This window comes from Trichoplusia ni, unplaced genomic scaffold (genome assembly GCF_003590095.1).
Source record: "Trichoplusia ni isolate ovarian cell line Hi5 unplaced genomic scaffold, tn1 tig00000407, whole genome shotgun sequence".
Classification (NCBI taxonomy): domain Eukaryota; kingdom Metazoa; phylum Arthropoda; class Insecta; order Lepidoptera; family Noctuidae; genus Trichoplusia; species Trichoplusia ni.
In genome coordinates, this window is record NW_020800025.1 from 1 (window position 1) to 27,648 (window position 27,648).

General features: G+C 34.7%; 2 protein-coding genes and 1 pseudogene across 2 annotated transcripts; 1 reads left to right on the forward strand and 2 right to left on the reverse strand.

The window, feature by feature from the left end:
* The first annotated feature begins 241 nt into the window (after positions 1-241).
* Positions 242-3,333, forward strand: LOC113507048. The gene is made up of 2 exons (XM_026889900.1): positions 242-2,061; positions 2,118-3,333. Exons 1-2 carry the CDS (start codon positions 242-244, stop codon positions 3,331-3,333), a joined length of 3,036 nt encoding a protein of 1,011 aa, XP_026745701.1.
* Positions 3,334-6,243: 2,910 nt separating this feature from the next.
* Positions 6,244-21,308, reverse strand: LOC113507047. Its single transcript, XM_026889899.1, has 11 exons — positions 20,890-21,308; positions 20,562-20,635; positions 19,269-20,485; positions 18,636-19,116; positions 18,304-18,386; positions 18,169-18,226; positions 17,227-17,419; positions 14,939-15,115; positions 13,600-13,717; positions 9,989-10,201; positions 6,244-6,484 (listed from the first exon to the last, which is right to left on the reverse strand). The coding sequence occupies exons 1-11, from the start codon at positions 21,306-21,308 to the stop codon at positions 6,347-6,349; spliced, it is 3,171 nt and encodes a 1,056-aa protein (XP_026745700.1). The 3' UTR covers positions 6,244-6,346.
* Positions 21,309-23,523: 2,215 nt separating this feature from the next.
* Positions 23,524-27,258, reverse strand: LOC113507046 (annotated as a pseudogene).
* Positions 27,259-27,648: the final 390 nt, after the last annotated feature.

Sequence of the window (27,648 nt, forward strand, 5' to 3'; positions counted from 1 at the left end):
TTATTATTATTATTATTATTATTATATAAACATTATATCAAATAAGTGCTAAATTAACGTGTCTTAAGGACGTGAAACCAACATTATTAATTGGACAAGATAATTATCATTTAATATCCCCAATAAAAAAATAATGGGCCATAATAAGAAAAGTGAACCCTGTGCGACTTTAACCCCATTAGGGTGGTGCATACATGGCGTGTACCGCAACCAAAGTCAACTATTATCACCCGAATGCGTAATGATAACGGCGACGGAACAACAAGCAAACAACGCTGCGCTCGTCGCCTGTAGTCCTCCCGCCGCCGATAGCATAGGCGGTGGCGTCGCTGTTACCACTACGACGACAGCTACGCACACACAGGATGTACCCACGAGCGCGAACTCTCCGCGCAATCACATTCAAATTCCCGCCGAAAGTTGCACTGCGATACACACGGACCTCAAGACTGACGCACAACTTCACGAACTGGTTCGCAAGTCGTTTATGTTTGAGAGCATCGGTGTTCACAATAAATCAAGACAAAATAAAAGCGATTTAACTGCAATAGAATTAGTGAATAAATCCGCTAGACTCATAGAAGGAAGATGGGAAATTGGTTTACCCTGGAAAGATGAAAATGTTAAAATGGTGGATTCCTATCCCAACGCGTATAGAAGATTGAAAACAGCTGAAAGAAAAATGATGAGCGATAAAGATTATAATTTGAGATACAAGGAAAGAATAGATCATTTATTTTCCAACAATTATGCTCGCGTTCTAGAGCCTAATGAAGACTTAAGCAATGTAAAAAAAATATGGTACTTACCTCACTTTGGAGTTGACAATCCAAATAAGAAAAAGCTAAGGCTTGTATACGACGCTGCTGCAAAATCTTGTGGTCAGTCACTGAATGACTATTTGCTGCCTGGACCGAACTTGTTGGAGTCACTTCTCGGTATTATGTTGCGTTTTCGAGAGAAGCCTATCGGTCTCACGGGCGATATAAAGGATATGTTTCTTCGCATAAAAGTACGCCCAGAAGATCAACACGCCTTAAGATTTTTGTGGCGCGACAACCCAGATGAAGACATAAAAAAGTACGTTATGACATCACTTATATTTGGGGCTAACTGTTCACCGTTCATCGCTCAACACGTGAAGAATTTAAACGCTCAGCGGTACTCAAACGCAATGCCGGAGGCAGTTCAAGCGATAGTAAAAAATCATTTTATGGATGATTACATTGACTGCTTTGATGATGCCGATACAGCAATAAAAACTATGAAACAAGTATCGTATATTCACCAGCAAGGAGGGTTTGAAATAAGAAATTGGACGTCGAACAAAATGTCCGTGTGTCACGACATGCCTACTGATACTTTGAGTCCGGCCATTGTTAACTTTAAAGGCGAAGTGAACGACGTGTACGAGCGTACTCTCGGGTTATTGTGGTACCCAAATACTGATACCTTTGGCTTCAACTTATCACTAGAAAGGATACCTAAAGAAATATTATCAGGCGAGAAGATACCTACGAAACGAGAATTATTACGAATAGTTATGTCTATATTTGATATCTATGGCCTTCTAGCGCCTTTTACTGTGAATGCTAAAATAATAATGCAAACTTCATGGAAGACAAATCTCCAATGGGATGAAGAAATAAAAAGTACAGAATTCGAGATATTTAATAAATGGATTGTTCAATTACAAAGATTGAAAGAAATTAGAATACCAAGATGGTACTTCCGTATTTCTACTGATAAAGATAACACAAACGAAAACGATTCGTATTGCAAGATAAATAAGGTGTGTGCGAGTGAGACGTTACAATTACACGTATTTTGTGACGCTTCGCCGACAGCGTATGCCGCGGTTGCATATTGGCGCGTGCATAGCAACAACAATGTGTGCGTGTCATTTATAGCCAGTAAAAGCAGAGTTGCACCGCTAAAACCAGTAACCATCCCGAGGCTGGAGTTACAGGCTGCTGTACTTGGATGCCGTCTCGCTGATACAATACAAAAGGAACATAGACTTCGACCAATAAAAGATACTTATGGACAGACTCGACGACCGTATTGCATTGGATTAAAAACGAAAATCGAAACTACAATGTGTTTGTAGCCAACAGACTTGGTGAATTGGATGAATTAAGCAGTACGCACGAGTGGCACTATATACCTACAGAGAAAAATATAGCAGACGTAGCAACAAAGATAAATAAATACGAGTTGCGCCCGGAATGCGAGTGGTTCCGCGGCCCGAAGTTCCTGTACGAGAGTGATTGGTTTCAACAGCGTTCATCAGCACCTGAAACAGAAAAAATACAGAATGAAGAAATATGTGACGTCATGCATGTTTGTCAAACAGAAAGTACCATACCTGTTGCTAATCCTGAAAATGCATCATCGTGGCTCCGTTTAAAAAGGTCGACTGCAACCATGTTATTGTTTATTGAAAAATGTAAGAAAAATATCACAAAGGCGATTGACACGGAAATTATGAAACGTGCAGAGATATTGTTATTACGCTATAGTCAAATGGAAGCGTTTGCTTCGGAAATTCTATTACTGAAAAATAAAAAACCTATTCAAGTTAACAGCAGACTGCGTATGTTAACTCCGTTCATCGATAGAGAAGGTCTACTGCGAGCAGGAGGGCGAGTCGAAGCTGCCTCGCACATATCACCTGAAATGAAAAACCCAATAATATTAGACGGAAGAAACGTGATTGCTAGACTTATAACTAAAGAATTACATATAAGAAGTGCACACGGAAATAACGAAACAGTGGTCAATGAACTCAGACAAAAATATTGGATATTGAACCTACGACCCACGGTACGTACTGTCGCTTCCCGCTGTTTAGTGTGTCGTATAAGAAAGGCTAAGCCTTGCGCGCCGCGCATGGCCGACTTACCTGACAGTAGATTGGCGCATCATAATAGGCCGTTTACTCATTGCGGCGTTGATTTATTTGGGCCAATTGAAGTTACGGTGGGGCGTCGCAGAGAGCAGCGGTACGGAGTGTTATTTACCTGCATGACTGTGCGCGCAGTACATATTGAAACAGTCCCATCACTGACAGCTGACTCATTTATAATGGCGCTAAGAAGGATGGCGTCCCGACGTGGTTGGCCGCAATATATGTACTCCGATAATGGTACGAATCTGCGTGGAGCAGAAGTTGAACTCAGAAATTCGTTCCTGGAATCTGAGAGCAAGGTCAACGATCAATTAGCAAATATTGGCATAATATGGAACTTTAACTCACCTGTCAGTCCGCATAAAGGTGGAGCCTGGGAGCGCCTCATCAGAAGTGTGAAAACCGCCCTGAAAAAACTTTAAAAGAAAGAGCACCGCGGGAAGAAGTTCTCACGACTTTACTTACCGAAATAGAACACACGGTTAACAGTAGGCCGCTCACGCATGTATCAGTAGACCCTGAATGTGCAGAAGCTCTAACACCGAATCATTTTTTGATTGGTACTTCGTCAAACTTACCGGTGCCCGGAGTCTTCGACGACAGCGACATGTACCTACGTAAGATGTGGCGTGCTGCCCAGCGACTCGCCGACATGTTCTGGCAGCGATGGATCAAGGAGGTGCTGCCTACCTTGATCCCGCGACAAAGTGGTACTTAGAAAATGACGCCCTAAAAGTCGGCGATGTGGTTTTGTAGTGTCGACCCTAGGTATGTAGAAATACGACTGGCCAAAAGGAGTGGTCGTCAACGTCTATCCAGGGAAAGACGGACGAATTCGAACGGTAGACATCAAAACTAAAAACTGGTGTATTAACTCGTCCGGCCGTAGATTGGCACTACTTCCAGTTGCATAATAGTGTCAATAGTAGGTATTGACACTGGGCGGAGATATTGTAAACGACGTAAATTAAGATTATTTTATTTTCTATCATTGTATTTTTTTTTTTATTACCTTAAAATACCTAATTGTAAAGGACGTGCGACGTGCGCGCCGGCAGATGCGGGCGGGGGTAGCGGGGAACACGGGCGGCCGCTTGCCGCGAGCGCATTCGAAAAAAGTAGTGACCTTGCGGGCCCCGCGCACATCGCACGCGCCCTAGCTTTTCTTTATTGTACCTACTTATACGTAAATACACTAATTCGGACAACACCAGAGTTTGTTTTTACGGTGAGCCCATGCCCTCAACCAGCAACAAGTAGTTTCTTAGATCATATTTTCTCGTACAAAACCAACAGATTTTAGTTACCATCATAATTCATGGTTTTTTGTTTATCATCTCTGTATGTTGATTTGAAGTGACTTCTACTTTATATTTTAAATTTATGATACATATTAGATTTTATCATGTAAAATATGAATGCGGTTCAATCAAATTATAAGCAACTGTATGGGCAGCACGTACATCAATCTGACAAGGGAAATCAACGAACGTGATACAAATAAGAATTAATTAACACGTGCGAGTCCAACTTATTGTCTCTATAGATAAATACCATCACGTGACAACATTTCACGCAAAACGCTTCTTCAGATAACAGAATTAAGACTCATCAAATTCAGTTTATTCCTAGAACAGATAAATTCTATAGATAGGAAAAATCTGATTCCCGGGATTTGAGGTTGTGCCAAATACATAGCAAAAGTCACCTCAGCATTTCAGAGAAATAAATGAAACTGGTCGTCCAAAAAGCCCAATACATTACGAGAACCCAGGAATTGAAGGAATTAAATTGAATTTCTTTGAATCATCAAAGACATTTTTTTTTAGGAATGAATCCAAGAAGGTAACATAATGATCTGAAGTACCTGCTAAAATGAATTATAAAATATTTTCAATGAACGGCAAAGTCGAATTGAATACGGAAATACCTAAGGTGGAAACAGACGTCACGATCAAGAGCACGAAACGGTTTTGGCAGTTGGCCAAATAACAATTTATTAAACGTAGTTCTGGGAACGAAATTGAAGAGAAAACGCTTAAACAGTTTTGTGACAAAGAATATGTTTATAACTAAAAGTACTGTATGGAAAAATTGTCTGAACCAGCAACAACTAAGCTAGCAGAGAAAATATTGATTTCCCAAATTTGCCAACTTAATATTATTGCGCAATATTTTCTTTCAAACTGGCCACGGCAAACTGCTATCTCAAAAGGATATTAGTCATCCTATATCGCTGAATAATTTAAATAACAGACTAGAAGATCATTAAGAAACTAATTATTGCCGTTAGACAGGCGTCAGTGTGGTTTAACAAAAAGTGGTTTATCAGCTATCAGGCCGGTCTATCAGAGTTCGTTCACCCCGTCACCCCAGACGGGACGACTTGCCCTCCATGTCATACACCCTTAAGGTGACTGGTATTTGCAAGGTTAAAATACTCTGTAATTATGTAGTAGGTACAAAGTACAATAGCGGCAAGTTTCTAGACAAAGTTGATAGTATTCTAGTTATATTGTAGACCTATCTGTGTCTTAGAGATAGACTTTGACCTCGGTTGTCGTACTTTGTAATTTGAGTTGGTTTTATTCTAACAAGCTAATATATTGCTTTAACCCTCAGTATATGATGAAAGGTCTAATGAACAGTCGTTCCAAGAAGAATCGGTAGATAGAAAGTATGTGTAGATAAACAAATACAACGTGTGCACGTATTATTTTAGCGCGCAAATTGCAATTCATTAAAAACGTACAAAAAGGATTTGTTCAATTTATCATTTTGTTCAGTTCGTCGAGCCTAGGCACTGGACTATTGACACTAATTCCTTGTCAACTTGTCAATTAATTAATCCTAAACCTATACATTAATGAATTCGAATTGTTTCGTTATGTATTTAATTAAATAAACTTAAGTAAACTCATTTACTTGCACAATGCTATAGCTATACTAGTTACCCGAGGTAAAGCTGTTATTATTGAATTGAATAATTATGTTTTATCAAACGCTGTCAACACTACGCCATAATCTGGCGTGCGTCTCTCGGTGATACGTCAAATTACCATCCATTCGCAGGCGGAAAACACGTTCATTGTCAGGTTTTTATTTATCGCGACCTATATCATGTATGTAAGAGTATAACCTTATGATCTTTAATATTATATCTTTAAAGCCAAGATATTTTATTGAATACTCAGAAACTAATGAAAACGAGAAAGAGATGGCACATACTGGAATTCATGAACAGTTTATCTTTCGAGAGTACTCTTGCTCATTACTGTGATAAAAGATAACACTAACTAAATTGCAGACAATCCTACAAGTAATAAAAAAAGATGCCTTTGCACTACGAATATGTAACGAATTATATACTTAAAGGAAAGAAATCGCTTAAACCCCTTCTAGTAAGGAAGCCTTCCGTTGCCACCCGGATGGGTCTCAGTATATTGTAACATTGTATGGCATATGTGTAATTCTTACCTTCTGATCAGTTGGTGCGATCAGCACGTTACCCCAGTGGAGATCTCTATGCTCAAACTGGAAGGCTTCCTCGGCAACTGCCAGACCATACGCCACCTAACAACACGAGAACATCGTTACAAACTTATTTTAAGTGAGATCGAAAACAATGTCCGTTCAAAACAAAACATTTAAATACGAAATTTACACATTGCGATTGTAAACAATATCGTTTAACCCTAGAAAGATAATCATATTGTGACGTACGTTAAAGATAATCATGCGTAAAATTGACGCATGTGTTTTATCGGTCTGTATATCGAGGTTTATTTATTAATTTGAATAGATATTAAGTTTTATTATATTTACACTTACATACTAATAATAAATTCAACAAACTATTTATTTATGTTTATTTATTTATTAAAAAAAAACAAAAACTCAAAATTTCTTCTATAAAGTAACAAAACTTTTAAACATTCTCTCTTTTACAAAAATAAACTTATTTTGTACTTTAAAAACAGTCATGTTGTATTATAAAATAAGTAATTAGCTTAACTTATACATAATAGAAACAAATTATACTTATTAGTCAGTCAGAAACAACTTTGGCACATATCAATATTATGCTCTCGACAAATAACTTTTTTGCATTTTTTGCACGATGCATTTGCCTTTCGCCTTATTTTAGAGGGGCAGTAAGTACAGTAAGTACGTTTTTTCGTTACTGGCTCTTCAGTACTGTCATCTGATGTACCAGGCACTTCATTTGGCAAAATATTAGAGATATTATCGCGCAAATATCTCTTCAAAGTAGGAGCTTCTAAACGCTTACGCATAAACGATGACGTCAGGCTCATGTAAAGGTTTCTCATAAATTTTTTGCGACTTTGAACCTTTTCTCCCTTGCTACTGACATTATGGCTGTATATAATAAAAGAATTTATGCAGGCAATGTTTATCATTCCGTACAATAATGCCATAGGCCACCTATTCGTCTTCCTACTGCAGGTCATCACAGAACACATTTGGTCTAGCGTGTCCACTCCGCCTTTAGTTTGATTATAATACATAACCATTTGCGGTTTACCGGTACTTTCGTTGATAGAAGCATCCTCATCACAAGATGATAATAAGTATACCATCTTAGCTGGCTTCGGTTTATATGAGACGAGAGTAAGGGGTCCGTCAAAACAAAACATCGATGTTCCCACTGGCCTGGAGCGACTGTTTTTCAGTACTTCCGGTATCTCGCGTTTGTTTGATCGCACGGTTCCCACAATGGTTAACTTATACGGTTCTTGTAGTAAGTTTTTTGCCAAAGGGATTGAGGTGAACCAATTGTCACACGTAATATTACGACAACTACCGTGCACAGGCTTTGATAACTCCTTCACGTAGTATTCACCGAGTGGTACTCCGTTGGTCTGTGTTCCTCTTCCCAAATAAGGCATTCCATTTATCATATACTTTGTACCACTGTCACACATCATGAGGATTTTTTATTCCATACTTACTTGGCTTGTTTGGGATATACATCCTAAACGGACACCGTCCTCTAAAACCAAGTAACTGTTCATCTATGGTCAAATGAGCCCCTGGAGTGTAATTTTGTATGCACTGATGGATAAAGAGATCCCATATTTTTCTAACAGGAGTAAATACATCGTTTTCTCGAAGTGTGGGCCGTATACTTTTGTCATCCATTCTAAGACATCGTATCAAAAAATCAAAACGATCACGACTCATTACAGAGACGTACACCATTGACAAAGATCGATCAAAGAGGTCATCTGTGGACATGTGGTTATCTTTTCTCACTGCTGTCATTACCAGAATACCAAAGAAAGCATAGATTTCATCTTCATTCGTGTCACGAAATGTAGCACCTGTCATAGATTCCCGACGTTTCAATGATATCTCAGCATTTGTCCATTTTACAATTTCCGAAATTATCTCATCAGTAAAAAATAGTTTGAAGCATAAAAGTGGGTCATATATATTGCGGCACATACGCGTCGGACCTCTTTGAGATCTGACAATGTTCAGTGCAGAGACTCGGCTACGCCTCGTGGACTTTGAAGTTGACCAACAATGTTTATTCTTACCTCTAATAGTCCTCTGTGGCAAGGTCAAGATTTTGTTAGAAGCCAATGAAGAACCTGGTTGTTCAATAACATTTTGTTCGTCTAATATTTCACTACCGCTTGACGTTGGCTGCACTTCATGTACCTCATCTATAAACGCTTCTTCTGTATCGCTCTGGACGTCATCTTCACTTACGTGATCTGATATTTCACTGTCAGAATCCTCACCAACAAGCTCGTCATCGCTTTGCAGAAGAGCAGAGAGGATATGCTCATCGTCTAAAGAACTACCCATTTTATTATATATTAGTCACGATATCTATAACAAGAAAATATATATATAATAAGTTATCACGTAAGTAGAACATGAAATAACAATATAATTATCGTATGAGTTAAATCTTAAAAGTCACGTAAAAGATAATCATGCGTCATTTTGACTCACGCGGTCGTTATAGTTCAAAATCAGTGACACTTACCGCATTGACAAGCACGCCTCACGGGAGCTCCAAGCGGCGACTGAGATGTCCTAAACGCACAGCGACGGATTCGCGCTATTTAGAAAGAGAGAGCAATATTTCAAGAATGCATGCGTCAATTTTACGCAGACTATCTTTCTAGGGTTAATATTAAACATGTAAAATAATAATAATCATAAGTTACGTACAAAACATACAACATTGAAACACAGATATAAAGTTAAATAAAACACATGCTACGATGTTAAAAATAATAACAAAAACTCCACACACTGGTTGGGTACATGTAAAGCGCGAAAAGCCGACCGCAGATGATAAGTGATAATCTAGTCAAGATACATTACAACTTGAAATAGAATATCACTTATCTTCCGTGGAGGCTCTACTTGTGCATGCAGTTCAGAGCCACTGAAAACAAAAAAAAAAAACACAAAAAAAGAAAACAAAACCATAAAATAAATATGCATTAACAAAAGTTTGAAAAAATTATATCTTGCAGAAAAAGCAACGTCGAAGATAAACGTCACTAAGTAAAAATTTGAAGACTTTATTTAATGCCGCAAAAAGTTTAAAATACAGTACAAAATAATGATTATATAACACATTTCGAATCTACAATTTCTTTTGACCAAACGCTAATGGACAGCAAAAAACGCAATTTAGCAACTTTCTACTTACTTTTTAACCATTAATCACTTGTTGAAAGTAAGAATAAAGTTGTGAGACACTTTTGTACATAACACATTAAATAACTGTCTAACTGCACATCGTTTAATTACAAAACAAAAAGAAAAAACTTTACAACAAAAGGTCAGTCATTCGCTGTTTTTCAATTGAACATAATTAGCTACACACAAAACAGAAAACTTTAAAAACAAAAACCATGCCTTTGTTAGGACTAATTTAGATTGAGGAAGTAAGTGACGTCATTATTGAGGCAATTCGTGACCAAAGCAAGTAGTTACACATCACCACAGAAAAGTGTTGAGTAAACTTCATTCGCTAAATCCTCAATGTATATCAGTCTTGAATTTAAAGAATAAGATGAGTCTTACCTGCAGGAACAAAGCATACGCCTGCTCAGCGTTATTGAACTGGTAGCTCTCCAAGTCTTGCCCGGCGTTGGCTAGTTCCAACACTATGAACTGCTGGTCCGCTGGTAGGATGGCTGGGTTGTCGTTCTCAGAGCCTTTGCACTCGTCATAAAGGTCCCACAGGTCGAGCAAGCGAGCTGGGTAGCTGCCGTATACGCACTTCACAGCTAGCACCTATAACCATTATTGTTTATTAGGTATAGCTGGATATATACCTTGTTTGCAGGTCTCAGTTTACGAGGCATGGATGACGCATAAGGTAAATATTTATTATTTTAAAATATAGCATGATTCATTCATAGCACCGCACTGACGAGGAAGATTGGAATATACGTTGCATATAGCAAATACCATTTTTTTACTAAATGCAAGTAGATAAAAACTCGTTTAATTGGAATTCTCATACGACAACTTCCATAAGTTCTTTGACGTCCCTAAACGTTAGATTAAAGGGCAGTTGCCAAGCTCTAAATTAGAATTACGGCAAAAAATAGCGACAGCTGCGTCCATTTGTTGGTAATTTATCGCGGTTTATACATCGGAAACAACATGTGCCATGTAGCAGGCTAGCAACCTGCTGTACGGCGAATTATAAATAGACATCCTCCCTTATTAAGGTAAATGTCATTGTACACACGAGCACAACATTAAAGACGACAGGAAAAGGAAACATAGTTACACATTTCCTCCGAGCGTCCGTCGCAAAATTGCACTCGTTAAAATCAGCAATACTCTGATAAAAATCTATTTACACTCTGGTGTAGGATACCAAAGACAAAAGGTCAACGCTATCGTCTACAGTTGGCTAAATTATAAACAAGCTCAAATCTCAAGGACCGAATCAAATACCCAAAGAATGAAAAACGAAAACAAGTGGGTAGGGTTTTAATGAATGGTATAAACAAACAACCTCCAATTTCTCATGCGGAATCAGATATCAGGCGAGAGATAAACCTCTCAGAGAGCTCCGCATGATAAGCTTCTCTTGTAGCATTACCTACCGCACACATAATGAATGAGAGCTAACAATGACTAATTGTAAAAGAAAGAAATAACTCTGTTTGATCATAATTTATAAATGGTTTAACAAACGCAAATTATGCGCCAGCTGTGCCAAGATAGTGGTGTCTTGTTTCGATAACAGTGCGGCCTAGTTACCTTATCAAACAAACAAACACTGTTCGTTAGTCAATATAATGATTCACCGATGAATTTCGAAAGTCAAATCATAGCTGTTATATTTTTTTATGTATGTTGATTCATTTACCTAGAATCGTGTAATTAAGTGGAATTTCTTATGACTTTATTCCTCGTAATCGCTACGGTTTACGCTAAATTAATAATGACGAATACGCATTACGTAATCTGTTTTTAATCATTATAATAGCGTGAACGTTATCTGTCTAACGTATTATGAATATCCCGATAATTATGAATCGTTATTATCTATCAAAGGTGATTTGTTAAAGATCAATGCTAATAAGACCACCCATTGAAAACCCGATGGAAAACTTACGGAACAATAAAGGAATATCATAACTATTATAAAATAATAGTTGTCTTAGATATATATTTCTTTTACCAACTGCCATGAGGAATCAATGCACAAATATTAGGTTTCTAGGTCTTATCGTCTATAATTACGACGGATAAAATTATCTTACTAATCTATTAACATAAAAAATCACGGATAATACCAAATATACCAGATTGGCAGAAAAAGATAATAAATCTTGAAGAGATCGTTACGGAAAAGGACAATGCAGTTGAGAAAGCGTTCTATTAGCAAAGCAGGTAGATGAGTTCAGAATGCATTGTTAACAAGTATTTGGGGCTTGGGGTTAACAGGTAGACAAAAACTATTGTAATAAATGGATGGCGAAACCGTACCGCAGTTACGATGTTGAATTTAATTCCCAAGTTATTCAACCAACATTTTTTATCACATAAATACATGATGTATAGTTGTCATCTTTATAGATATAAAGGTATCGATAGTTGTTGCAACGTAAATAATGTTTGGAAAGCTGATAAAATTCTAGAAACGATCTCATATGTCGTCATACAGATACTAGTACTAATATATTGTATTGGAGATCAACAACAGGAAAGACGTTGTTATTGCCAAAACGTGCTAGAGATTTCGACATATCGAATGGGCACGCGTAGGTAATCAATCTTTTAAGGAATTTGGTGATGATTATTTAATTATATTAAATTCCTACAATGTACTAACTTCTGAATCAGCGATACAATATTATCAATATTAAGAAATTGATGAAATTATGTCTTGCAATTTCATCATGTTTTTATCAAGTTTTTTATAGCGATAGATTTTTCGAGAATTAGTGTGGCTAGACAAAAAACATTCGGTGAATTACCACTCACTTATCACAATCCTAATAATCCTCCTTTAAATCTATTACCTTTTGCATTATAATTTAAGTAATTCAGATTCTAATTGCTGGTTGATAACCAAGATAGGCAAACATATTAAAGAAAGTCATAGAACAAACTATACTTATGTGAGTAAACCGAAGAATACTAAAGATACTATAGATCAATTAGGGCATGTTTATATTAGCACGAGTTAGTTCCTACTATCACGATTACTACGCCACATTAACACGCATTTACCAACACGTGGTACTTTAATATAAACGATATTGGTATGTTTTTCATTTCACCTTCAATGTGGAATTATTTCTTGTCGATATAGTAATAAAGGGAAATAATAGCTGTTAACTGTTTCTAGCAATTTGCTTGAGGATAATTGTGTATAATTGGCAGCTATGCAGTAGTCATTTGAACTGTCGACCTTTCAATATTTGACCTGAATAGCGCGGAGTGACGGCGTCTGCATCTCGTAAGAATTCTGTTCCCGCGTCGGGATAAATATTTGCATGGCCGACAGATATTTATTTTGGCTCGAGAAGTTTATTTTGCGTGCTGGCATCCACAGCGATTCAGGATTCATCCGGAAATATTCGAAACGTTCCGGTTTTGTCGGGAGAACTCGACAATAACAGTTTTGTATGAAATGAAATCATTCAGAAATCTCAATAGGTGCGAGAACCATTAAACCGGCAATTACCACGTGGTTTTATGCTTATCGAAACAAGTATTAGTCATCTGTATTTTAATGAATGATGCGAAAAAGAATGCAATACGTCCTGTTACTAAGCATTTGGTACAGGAGTCGTCTATCATTTTCCAATAATTCACATCACGGACAATCACAACGGCATTACGTAACTACCCATTGTTTCGCGTATCATTTTTCGAAGAGCTTACGTCATCGGTTTGCACTTGTGAACTGTCTAGTGGTATGAACTCGCCTTTGAATGAATGATCTTATTTTTCTTTCTGACTTAGAATATTAACAAAGGAAAAGATGTATAGAATTGGTTTATGCTGAGCAGAAAATTTAGCAAATATTATATACTGACCGGAAAAAAAATGATACATATCAGTGATTTGCATTTCTGAAAGATTATTTGTATTTACATCGAAAGAAATCAATAAACTAAAATATGATCTGGAAAAATATATCAAGCATTGTGTGTACTGACCTCATTGAATACATCAGTTGCATTTTCTATAGCGTGTAGATTGAGTGCCTCGACGTCCTTCCCTTCATCAAAGTGGCGATTTATTTCGGCTATGGGAGCGCGTAGTGCGCTTAATTCCCTGTTAAACAAGAAAAGACAAGGTTATTTTACATGCACACAATTCATAATTACAACTACAGACAATAGACTTCATTAAGCCGTTTAATAATGAAAAATAAATGTAAAAACCGACTAGATTCACAATGGATGTTTCTATTCTATTGTACAAATTGTACATGTATAGAAAAACACATGAAACTGTAACATCGTAAGTAACAAAAACTGTAACTAACTCATCGCTACAGTACGGAAGTGACCTGTTTTGCTCAAGATCGCACGCATATATTAGCTGTGAACAATGTTTATTTTTCAAGGAAATAGGTCACACGAGTAATACAAACATTCATTCACATATCTTGACGTATTAAAGTAATATTTAAACGATAGCAGCTATAAAAGTTTTTTTAGCTGAATCGTTTGCCTCGATAATTTTTTCGTTGGTACATTTTTATTCGGTTATGTAGGGCATAATGCTAAGTTATACTCAGACTTTTTAAAATATCTTCACGATCAAAATATAATTAATTGTATATTTTTATCATGTAGGAAGACATTTATTGCTAATAATATATTTACAAGGACGTAATTATTATGGTCGACAAGTCTAATCGCTAAATTGATTACGCACTACAAAAGTCGGCAGACCAAGATAAGTTTAATGTACAGTCGATAGCATTACACCAATAACTTTTATTTTTCGATATCAATTAATTTTGTAATCATTGTAATAAATATCGGTGTTCAGAAGGACATTGATTTATGTTTTTTTCAAGATGAGTTTCTATTTTTGCATTGCGTCGCAAAGTTTATGATCAAACAGCTGAAATACTTTCTCGCTGACATTGAACTAAAAACCCAAATTTCAACACGAGTCTAAGAGGACCTTGTCGCCCTTATTTGCAAGGTTTTAACGGAGACCTTGAATAAAAAGCTATTCTGTTTCGTCTTGTATCTTCATTTGAATGTTTTAGAAATACATGAAAAATTTTTGCTTTTTTGGTATGACTTAAATTTCTGAGATTGATTTACAACATGAGAAATGTTGTTACATGATCTGAAGATTTTATCACACAGATTGGATGAGTGTTTGCCTGTACCCTTAATCCATATATTATTTTCGAAAACACAGAAAAAGAAAATAATATATGCAACGACATAATAATTTCCATAAAAAATCAAATTAGGCGCAAGCAGTACAAAAATTTAAATAAGACAAAGTTATAACTTTCTAAATACTTACATAGCAATCACAATCTCAGATATGATTTCGTGGAAGTCCTTCTGACTCTCCCCATTGACCTTGAGAGTGCCGGCGATTGGCACTATCTTCAGCACGCGAGCACGGCCATCTCTGGCACGCCACAAAAACACTTCGCCGTACACCCCTTCGCCGATTTTGTGGCAGTTTTTCAACACCCTATAATTAAAAGGAAAGATATAGCTCCTGTTCAAAGTAAGTAGAAATGGAGCAAAGCTTTCAGTGCCTATAGATTTTATTGTCAGGAAATCATAATGTATTTTATGAATATCTTCCTTCAAGTTGAAATATTTTCCTAACAACATGAGTCATACACCTATAGAGACCGAGGTATAATTAAAGCTTAAGCCTTTGGTGCTAATGAAAACATCCAATAAAGTAAAATAACAGTAAACTACAACTTTTATTGTGAGTTGTGACATATGTAATTGTACGAATGTAATTTAACTGCATGCCTAGAAATTATAAAACACATGTGTGGTAGAACTGATGACACACAATACATTTGTCTATTTCCTAGTTAGATAACAATGATATAAAAAAAAAAAAATATAATGTAAATGTATTAACAATTTGGTTTTAAATTTCGCATGAAAATTAGAATTGATGTCAGTAGTGCAATGAGTGCTGTTGATAAAGTAATTATTAATCCATGCAAAAACTTTCGTTATGCAACACTTGTGAAATGGTTAAAGACAGGTTGGTAACAACTTTTTCAAAGCAAAATGTAGAACACAATTATATAATCGAAATTTTGAAAATAAAATAAATTGATACATAGGATTTTCTCTAAAGCTCTTATTCAACATTTCTATGAATGTGCTTTCTATTACAAAGCTACTTATTATTCAAAATGATTGAGTGTGCAACTTTCACTTTGGATTACAATTTACAACACATTGTGCAGAACAAATCTGTTTACAAGTTGAACATGAAAATGTTATTGCAAATTGAACATGACATGATCCTCAATGTCAAATAGGTAATTGGTAAGGTCTTGTCTACAATCAAATCAATAATGGATACCATCTGTGTGTTCAGTTATGTACATACTGTTATTTTAGTTAAACAGGCTACATAAGACTGGTAAGTTATAAATGAAAATAGTATCAGATATAATTTTTCTTTTTCTGCATAGACGTGACTTAATCCTCAAATCGTGAAATAGAATATATGGAAGTTTTTTATTCAAATATTGACACATGAGACAAGGTAAACGGCAAATCTTTAAGAAAAACTGTATTTACCTCACCGGTCCTAATCAAATCCATATTATTCAGTAGTTTATTTTTATATTTTTACATAAAAAACTGAACAAATTAAATGTTTTATTTTTTCTAATGCATTTTTAATATAAAATAAGTAAATAATAAATTAAAAATTATGTTGCAATTAACATGCAATGACTTATATTACATTACATAACTTTTATGGCTATGGTAACAATGCTTACCTTTTTCATAAAATGAGAAGGCATAGAATCATATGAGCTGTTAATTTATAGAACTTGCAAATTATATAGAGGAAAATATTAAATCCATTATTATATTAGTAGGTCTAGGAAATAATATACTAAAAATATACCTGGAATAACCCTTTCTTAAAAATACAACTTCAGAAAGAAAATCTTTTAGTAAAAGCATGTTTCCGTGACTAATAAACATACAACAAACAACATGTTTTTTAAACAAATATTTATAGTACATATCAGGTAAACTTGTGAAATGTAAAGGACAATGTACTTTAGTCTACCTTGAAAAGGTCAAATGGCCAAAACAACATCTGAATCATGATTTTGAGTCTGACTATTTTGTATGAATAATTTAATTATATATTGCAATGCTTCTAAATGAAAGACATATAAAAACAAGGTTTAGTTTGGTTAAACTCAAATCACCCAACTGTGACATGATTATATAAAGCCTTTTTTGTGACAACCTCAGATTGTCATTACTTTTTTCAAAGACCAAGTTGTGTAACAGACATATAATTGGTTGATTCACATTAACAGTTCAAAACTAGAGCAGTTGATCAATATAAAACCTAATAGTTGTATAGGAATGTCATTGAATATTTAATGTATTTAAATGTAGGGCACAGCATTTATAAAGTTATCAGTCGCGACGCCTACCCACTGGCTACAGATGTTTAATAACAATGCCACCATCTTGTATATGTATATTTACGTGACCTATTTAACCGCCAATTTCGTTTAGATAGTAAAAAAATATGTAAATGTGAGATGGGTCAAAATTTAAGGGTGTACTTACGTGTCCGGATAGCATTCATCAAATAGTATCGCGTCCGCCTGGCCGCATCGACGCAACACGTAATCCCTTGGTGTAGCTAAACGGCTCGAAGTATCATGGAAGGTGTCTAATACAGTGACCTCGTGCGACTGATCAGCGATCGAGAGTTTGGATAATTCGATAATAGTATCATCACACTCCTCGTTCAAAAATCCTGTAAAACACAACGCGTCATTCACCATCTATATGACATTACACATAGTAGGAAGTACTTGAACGTACTTTCCCCCGTGCGTAATCGTCTCGTTGACGCAACGAAATCACGCTACGGCAAAAAAGAAACCATACAAAAAAACGTCACTATTCAAAAACTAACCTGTGTATTGCAGGGAAAGATGCATGCACTTGGCTAATTTAACACTTGTTTAGAACAAAGGGCGTAGAACCAAACTGTTATCCCGTTACGGATAAGTAATGGCAGACACAATTTCGTTGAGCGTTCAAACACAATTTGTCACTATTAAACCAAGTTTAATCTACTATTATCTTGTAATAGTAGAGAATAAAAAGTTCACTTATAAATTTTCAAACACGCTGTTACAAATAAAAAATAAAATAAAAATTATTTCTGGACAAAGACTACGAAGCGTCTTCTTCCACGAAATGTGCGGAACGACAGATAACCACAGATTATTTAGTGACAAAACTCAGAATAAGTGTTACTAGTCTCAAAGAAAATTAAAACTACCATTGATATTTAAAGCGTAGCGCCAATTTGAATTAACGGACGATTAAGTTGTGTTACTGAATCATTAGATAATGAAAAAAAGAACTAAGCTTACTAAACTACGATCAGCGAAAATAGCATGACATCTAGATTGTTTATATTAAATTAACAAAAATGTAATCAGAATTATGTGGCATATTGCTATGTAATTGGATTTAAATATAAAACAGTTTTACCTTTTAAGTCATCAAATACAGTCGTGTTGCATAAACTAAGTCTTGAAATATCAGAATCCTGAGAAAGAAAACAAATGTACATTACTTTTATTCTACTATTTCTTTTTTTACATTTATTACCATTACCATACTTACTTTTACAATTCTGATTGTAGATCGACTCGGCTTTGATACAAATGTACTTCTGCGACTATTGATTGATTCATTATGTAGGGAACCTGAAATAATTCCATATTAATAAATATATTAAACATATACAGTAAATATTCGACACAAATAAATTAAATATTCATTTTTCTTTCAAAAAAAAACACAAACCTGACATTACACTGAAACTTTGGATGGAAGTGTCAAGTTTGTTCCATTATGTATTGTTTTTTTAATTGTTAGCCTACCAGTATTCAGGAACTTCACAAAAGAGTTTGTAGTTTATTAAAAAAATATATTTATTTACCATTATTACTTACCATTCAACTCCTGCATTTCCATCGTGCATATTACACTTTGTCTGTATTTTCTGCCTTTTTTCTCTATAGGCTCATCTTCTAAGATGGATTGATCAAAATGATCAGTCATCATAGTAATTCTTCTGTAAATACTTAACGATCTTTCCCATTTCTTGCCTGGCTGGAGGACAATAGCTGGTTTATCAAAGCATGTTTTTCGTGAAGATCCTGGAGTATGTGTTAAGCTTTCTGTAGGTAATTTAGAACTTTTACGAATAGTTACAGAATGTCTTGTAGGTATTATTGGGCTCTGCCTACTTTGCCTGCAACTTCTCCTATCAGTAATATTGCTGTTCCTAGTAGTAACAAATGAGATTCTGCTATCTGGTTTGTCTTCACTAATTGGTAAAACCTCTGTAGCTTCCAACTCCTTGTTAGATACCTCATTATTATCATTAGCTATTTCATTAATTACATCACTTTTACATTGTCTACTTGTGTATTATTCATATCAGTATTGCTAAGGACAGTCTTATCATAATCAGTGCTGGATGATGCATATGAATCATTAAAAATGGACATCATGGAATTATTTGTAACTTCATTCCTTCTTCTAGTTGTAACGAAACTGATGCATTTTTCTTCATCACTTGCCTCCATATCAGATTCAACAGATTCACTGGCTTCATTTTCTAATAAATTATTATCACTATTTGTTTTTTCAAAACTGCTTTCATCGGTTTTGTCATTTGTTTCAAAGCTATTAAACTCTTCTTGTGATATTTCTGCATCATTAAGACTAATTTGATCATTGTAACTGTTTTCATTTTCATCACTTAATTGTTTAGAATCATCATTATTATCATTATCATCACTCTCAGAGCTATAATTATTCATCTTCTCATAAAACCTCAGAAAAGAGGAGTCATTCATTCTTTGAATTCTAACAATAGGTTCTTTGACTATTACCTTTTCATCAGCTGAACTTTGATCACTTGTACAAGTATCATATAGAGAATCCTTGTCATCACTATTGGAATCTGATGATGAATTACTATCATCATCACTCTTAACTTTTACACAACTTACATTATCCTCAGCATTGCTTTCAGAATCACTAACTTCTTCATTAGTATTATACATAGGTATAGTATCATCTGCTAGGGTTTCTAAATTAGATTTAAGTTCTAGTATCTCTTTGACATCATTATTACTAAAACCAAAAAATGGTTCTGCCTCAGTGGTCTGAAAGGAACTAATTTCAATACTAGGTATAGTTTTATCATTGCTAACTAATTCAATATTATCTACTTCCTCCTCCGTATTATCCTTATGGTCTTCTTCAATGACAGGGTTATTTTCAAGTTTTTCTTCATTATTATCCATAGATAGTACTCTCTCATTGGGGTCTTCAAAGGCAGGAACAGTTTCTATAGTCTTTCTTGGACCATTTGTTTTATTGTTACTTAAGAATACTATGCTATTATTACTGTTATCATTATCATCAGTTATAGTCGTGTATTTTGGACTATTATCATCCTTCATATCAGTTATAGGTGAGAATTTAAAAATAGATTCACCTCTATATTTCATTTTGAATGGTGTACTGCATAGTGGAGAGTTAAGTATTGGAGATTGTATATTCCTAGTCAGTCTGTGCTTGTTATATGGCCTTTTTGCAGAGTCATTAAAGCTACTTTTATTTTTTAATCTGTTTATCAGAGATAAATTATTCACTATGTTATTAATTGAGTCGTTTATTCTTCTTGGTGTTTTGTTGTCATCATTTTCTATTAGTAGTTTATATGCTTTGATGTCTGATGTGTTTTTAGTGATGTTTGTGACTTCCTCCGAGTTTTCTTTATCAGAATCTGGAATGTGATATTTAGGGGTTTAATTAGTTACTATTAAAAATAGAATTATGTTTCTTGCAGTTTATTTACTTACCACTGCTTTCACTACTTGAATAGTTCACTTTTTTTGGTTTTGCAGTTTTTCGTCTTATATAAGTTCGTCCCTCTCTGAAAGTTTAAAACAAAGAGTTCTTCAATTATAAGTCAGTGTAAACTACATTATAAACTAAGTATTAAAATTATATAATTTAGGCTTTATATAATTTTATAAATTTTTATAAAGGATCATATACAATTTAACTAAAACCCTACCAAAGTTATATTCATTTTATTGTGCATTCATTTCTGGACTATTTATATCAATGGTATGGTAGAATTTCACTAAGTTTTAAATAAAACTGTAAATATTGGTAAGTACTCACTTTTTCGGCAGAAGGTTATCAAAAGCATCCACTTTACTAGTCACAGACTCAGTCTTAGGTTCTTGAATGTTAACCAGGCAGGCGGGGGATGAATTCAACAGCATATCAAAAGGATCCATTGGTTTATTTACGCGAATAGACTTGTCAGGGGTCAAATAAGCCGAACGCGACAAGCTGACTCGAGAGGGCGTTTCAGCCTCTTTTACTATCCTCTTCACATATTTCTTCTTACGTACACGGTTAGAAGCAATACCGTGAGCATTCGATGATCCAATACAAGATAATTCTCGCTTAGTTTGTTTTATATTTTGAATGAAAAAAGCATTGTAAGCCGAACTCTTTTCATCCAAGTTTAGCAATAAATCTCTGCGGTCTATAACACCACCGGTGTCTTTCTTAGACCTATATGTTCGTCTCATATTTAACGTTAATATACTCTTTACACCAAATACATTAAATAAGTTGTTTAATAAAATAAATGAAATAGATTTTCAAACGCCAAACCGAAATCGATCAACACTTTTTTGAAGTTCGTTTGACATGCACGTCAAACAGATAACACAAAGTATACAAACAACAAGTGGGTATTTTACCATAGGATAAAAAAGTTTTTTACTTGCACGTGGTGCGTAGTTTTTATGTACTGCCAGTATTTTTTTATTAAATAAAAATATATTTAAAAACGAAAAGTTGTTTTTCAACTCTAAGTACCACCCATAATAGTTTACTTTTTGTGGTTATGGTCGTTTTTTTTTACTATAATTCGCATCTAGGCGTCCCTTCGTTTGTGCAATCCTCGGGCTCTTGTAATGTACATCATAATAAATGAAGGTATTGATCCTTCATTTATTATTAATATGACACTGATCTGATCCAGATATGGTGACGGTAGGTGGGAGGTGGAGAAAATTTATAAATGAATATTGGCCAAGGCTTGAACGGCGAAATCTCGGTAGGCCGAGATGAGATGTGCAGAAGATATAAAAATACAGCAAACAGAAGTTGATAGAATAGATTGTTAGAGCAAGTCACAGAGAATGGTATGAACGACTAAGTTATGTTATAATTAATTAAGATTTTATAAGGGGATCATGTAGCAAGCAAAACAAAAACAATATGTGAAGAGTTTATATTTTAAAAATACATTTCCTGTAATGATAAGTTTATACACTGTAGCAGACTACACTAATAATTACAGCATTATTTTGTATACATAATATATATTTACGAACAAATATTTCTACATGTGGAGCAAAGATCATTTATCTTTGGCAGAATTTCCTTCCTTTATTTTACCTTTGCCTACTTCAGGTAGATAAAGCTTGAAGATACAAAAATACAGTATTTGTACATTCCAATAAAATGTTTACGAAAATATAATAATAATTCCAAAGTTCAGAAAAAATAGCGATAATGGGACAAGCATAATTAATGAAGTCACTTAATGAAGCCGCGTTTTAATTGAGGGTGTTGATTAGGCTTTATTTATCCTAAGCTTCTGCGACTTCATGTTATTTGTCCGTTTTTCGTTTTATTTCTGATCCTTGAATAATAATCCGCAAGAAAGTATGTACAGTAAGACATTTTTTCACATGATCGTAACAACCTACTTTACTGAACGTAACACGTAGTTCCCGAAAATTGTCCTAGATAGAAAAGTTGGATTCTTGAAAATACCATTGTTACGTGTTGTATTACCTACCATATCACTTCTGCTTTCTTACTGTACATAGCATTCCTTAAACAATTAAAAATACTACTTAAAAAGTAAATAACAAAACGTCTTTCTCCTGGTCTTTATAAATTGAAATGTCTACAATTATTTTGAGTAAAATAAAATAGAAGAATATAGGTAGTGTTTTAAATTTACATATTTATTCAAAACCAAGAGTCCGACAATAAAGGAATGGCCATAAGTTTCAACATAATAATAACTGAATCTGATATCAAAGCAAACAGGAAACATAAAATTAAAAAATATACAACAATAGTATGAGAATTATTACATACTTTTTCACTACTCATGGCAGAATAAGCAAGTTGTACATAAACTACTACTCACTGTATTTTAGGCCCATTTTTGCTTTCGCAATTTTATATCATATTCATAAATATAATATGGGCGTTTGTAAGTACAGTTTACTGATCAATTAAAGATCCAAATAATTGGTTATTAATGTGCCTAAATAACATGTATTGGTAGAATATTAGCATCAAATAAACATTTATATTTTTAGATAGGTAATTTTGTGAAAACAATCTTCAGGAAATATTGTACAGAAGTTATTGGTAAGCTTATTTCTTGTTGTGTGTGTACAGAATATTTTCTAAGAATCTATTAAACCTTGAAATTTATATAAACTTGGAATTGACTGAAAACGTAATTTACTATTTAAATAACAATATGACAATGCATTAGTGTTACCTACAGTGTAACAAGCGTGAATTTTTAAAACAGATGTTTATTTATTGCACATTCACAACAATACCTACATCATAATTAAGTTACTTTGTAAAAGAGGCTGACTATCCAATGTCTTTGTTACTAAACTGCGCCAAAGAAAATACTTTTGCTTTTAATAATATAATTATTTGCAGCAGACAATCAAAGGGTTTGAAACTGTAGTTTTCCTATTTTGCTAGATATGGCAGTGTTACAATAATTCTTAAATCTTTACACTCAAATCCTTAAGCTATAAAATGTTTACATTGTCTAAAAATTATGTATCGATTCGTCCCATTTCTTGTAAATGGATAGTCAACCATATTAAACTTTGAAATACCCAGCCAAATATCTATTATATTCATTTAATTTTTAACTTACATCCTACCATTTTATAGTATCCATTTCTTTGCAGTCTGTGGCATCTTTATTTTGATGGTATCACTGAATATATATCGAATGGATACCAACAAATTAATTATGTTATTATATTAAAATGCATTTGGTACACTGAAAATAAAATAGAATAAAAAATATCACATTTTTTTTCTGGTCTTGGTCTTAATAGTCTTAGCCAACCAGCATTAAAGAAAAAAACTATTCATTTAATGAGAATTTATACAGGTACAACTAGAAATTAGTAAGTACAAAAAAAGTGTAGCCCATTTTGATAAAAATTTAACGGTAATAGTTACGAAATTAATATGGACGTAAAAAAATACTGTATTACATATATGCAATATAGTTAACAAAAATAGAACTAACTTATTTTCAGTGTAACAATGACAAACACTCAACAGCATGGCTACTTGTGCAGAAGAATGAAGTAATTATAAATATCACATGAATTTGTTTAAATTCGAATGCTCCTTACATCTATGAGAACACATCGATGGGTCGCGGTGACACTGTTGCTAGGGTGTGCGTAGGGCTGGCCAGAGGGTCGCTGACATGAGATTCATTTTTCTTTGCTTCTACTGTTGCCTGTTTGACAGCATCTTTATAAGGACCCCGCTTTTTCTTGTTGAAACGTATCTGGAATGAATTAAATTCGGTGTTAATCTTTACATATAATGTAGACATAAGCTACAGGAATTAAAGAGCTCAAGCGTGTACAAGTGCACTCTCAGAGCCCGATGCCTCGGCTAACGAGAGGGATCAGAGAGTGAAACATTTTTAAGTGCCCAGCAAGGAACGTGCGATATTTAATTCGATAACAATGTTACGGTTGTTCTCGACCTTTATGAGCTCGGACTAAATTCACATTCCTTTGATTAGGCGATCCTGCTTTCATCACTAGACTAGCACACTAATGCAATCTCTGAGTACAAAAATGGGTAAAAAATATTGAGTCAGTCAATACTGACGTAAAATCGTAACCCTGTAAGTGAGTATGTAGCTCATGAACTGTTATAGCTCGACAGTTGCAAATTCCCACGGATGATTTATTTCTTGTGGTAAAAAAATTAATAATAAAAGTCACGATTAAGTAAGGGTTGTATAGTCATAAATTTGTTAGGTGACCCTTTTTCGCAAATTTTCTTTAACCTATTTGTACGAAATAGTTTTTTTATCTGACACATGCAAACCTCATCTACAACCTCAAAATCAGAATTATTATCTATGGGCAATGGGAATTATTGATAGAACCATGTGAGAGACAATAAACATGTGGCAGCCACATGACAAATACATCATACACATGGCTTCTTCATCAATGTGAATAATGGCACATAAAAATGCGTTTTTATTTCTAAGTTCAGTATTTCTCAACAACAAGAATCTCAAGTAACACATAAAATCTTATCTCTATGCATAATTCTCAGGAATTCATATACCTACATAATGATATTTATATATTTGCAAACTTTGTTCTGCTTTAAGGAAAATGTTTAAAAAAATATGTTTACTTATGTGACAAAATTACTTCCACTAAAGCTTTTTAACAAATATCTCTTCTTAATTCTTATTAACCTCTTTGCTCCTCCTTGCTTTTAAAATATGGGTAAAATCAACATTCATCATTCAATGTGTATAGGGTTGCCACCTCTTAAATATGGTGACCATGGCAAGGCCTGAAAACTCCAGTTATTTTTTAAACCAGACTACATAATGTAAGCTTAATTTACACTCTCTGGTTACCCTACAAACTATGAAATATCTGGTTAAACCCTGGAGGGGTGACAACCCTACATTTTGAGGTACAGATAATATTTTGTAAACCAATACTCACTTTATAATCTTCTAAGAAAGGACTCAAGCTGTCACATGGCATCAATGATGTTGTAGTTGAAGCATACCATGCTACATGAGCCTTAGATGATGGTGTTACACTAAGGACCCTCCCCGGCCACCATGGAAACCCTAAGACCTTGCCCCACACCACATCCCCAGGAGATACCCGTAATATCCTAGCCCCAACACCTTCAGTACCGTTTGCTGGGAAGTCTGGCACCAACTCATTGTCCCAGTCCTCTGATCCACTTTCTATAGGATCATTCTCACTTTGCTTCTCATAAGAATTACTACTTAGTCTTCGCAAGCTTATAGATAGCTTCTGTTTCATACAATGCTCTTTAATATCACTAAAATAGTCAACTGTCTCACTATCAGGACACTTACTTGTGTTTTCATCCCTCTTCTTTTGACTTTTGTACTTTTTTTTATGTTTACTTTGTGCTTATGTTTCTTTTCTAGAGGGTCTAGTGTGGGACTTGATGCATTGTTGTGAGGCGACAATGCACCAATGTGTTTAGGTGATTGGATACTTTGCTCACATTTTTCTACTGTGTTACTCTTTTTTGCTTGTTTCTTGGCTTTCTTCAAAGCCTTCTTAGCAGCTTTAGAATCTGGTTTTGTGGGTTTTGCCATATCACAAGAGACCCCTGAATCTTCATTGAAATCTCCTGAAAGTGGTGGTATCTTAACAACTGTTCCCTCACCTTCACCAAAACATATTTTAAGAGTTCTTGCACTACTAAACATAGAACTAAAGGAAATATCATTTTCGTCTTTCAAGTCTTCCTTATCACCTTCCATGTCGTCAGATACACTGACGAACGCCATTTCCTGCGTCACAGTTTCATTTGTAGTTTTCTCACTTTTTATTTGTCTTTCACTAGCCTTGTTAGGAATTTTAGTTGCACCCTTTACTGCACTACTTATCTCACTTGGGTGCAGCCTGGACAGCTTGGGTATAAGCATACTGCCCATTAAATACTTTTTCTCAGTCCTTGATGACTCAGTGCTATGTGGTGTATCGTCATCAGATTCTAATTTACGTTTTTTAGACACGTCTACGTTTTCATTGTTCTCATTGCAAATTCCTTGGCAGTTAGAACACAGGACCTTCCGGGGTCTTAGTCGGACGGTCATCTTTTGCTGGTGTTTGCCCTTAGTCGCAGGCTTTTTAGATTTCTGCGAATTTTCGCCTTCATATTGGGGGTCCTCGTAGGTGAACCTTTGACCAACGGAATGTAATTTATCGCTCTCATTGGCGGGCGCAGTCTGTTTAGAAAATGCTGGGTGGAGATTATACACGCCAAAAGGTAAATTACTGCAAAAATACCGTGAAATTAATGAGAATATAAATAGTTTCTACCAATAATCGATAAACACACACTGCCTTATAACTTTGACACCTACCCTTTGTTGGAATCCAGAAGCACACCTTGAAACTTTTTATTTTCCGTACAATATGAAACAACGATAATATCTGCTAGAGCTTCTTCTACGTTTACTAAAATCTGAGAATTCTTTTGAATCGTCATATCGGCTGTTGCTACGACAGCCGCCATATTTTGTTAAATCATAGATAATAACACAGTGATAGATAATGCCAAAGAAGAGAAGGTAGTGATTGAACGGATATGAGGAATGTTTATGAGATATGACACATACAAGAACTGCACATACATAGCTTAGGGACTATTAATTAACAATATACAGTCAAAATATTTATATGTAATTAGGCATTAGAAAAGATGCTACAAACAAAAAATCTCAGATGTACTTCTACAAATAATATAAAATAAAAATAAATTATTCGTACCTTCTTTACTACTGGTACTGGAGAGCATTTTTTCTTCATATGCATACAAAATAAGTATTATAATCCCCTTATATTCTACCCAAAAATTATAATGGGACTGAGCAGGATTAATCAAAAAGTTTTGATAATCTGACGATTTTCTGCGTAAAGAGAAGTATTTATTTGACAGTTCGAATTTCTGATTATTATTGGTGGTGAATTTTTATGACAGTTGTTTAATCCAGTTAGCGATACGCGCACATATTTTTTGATAAAATTCCAGATT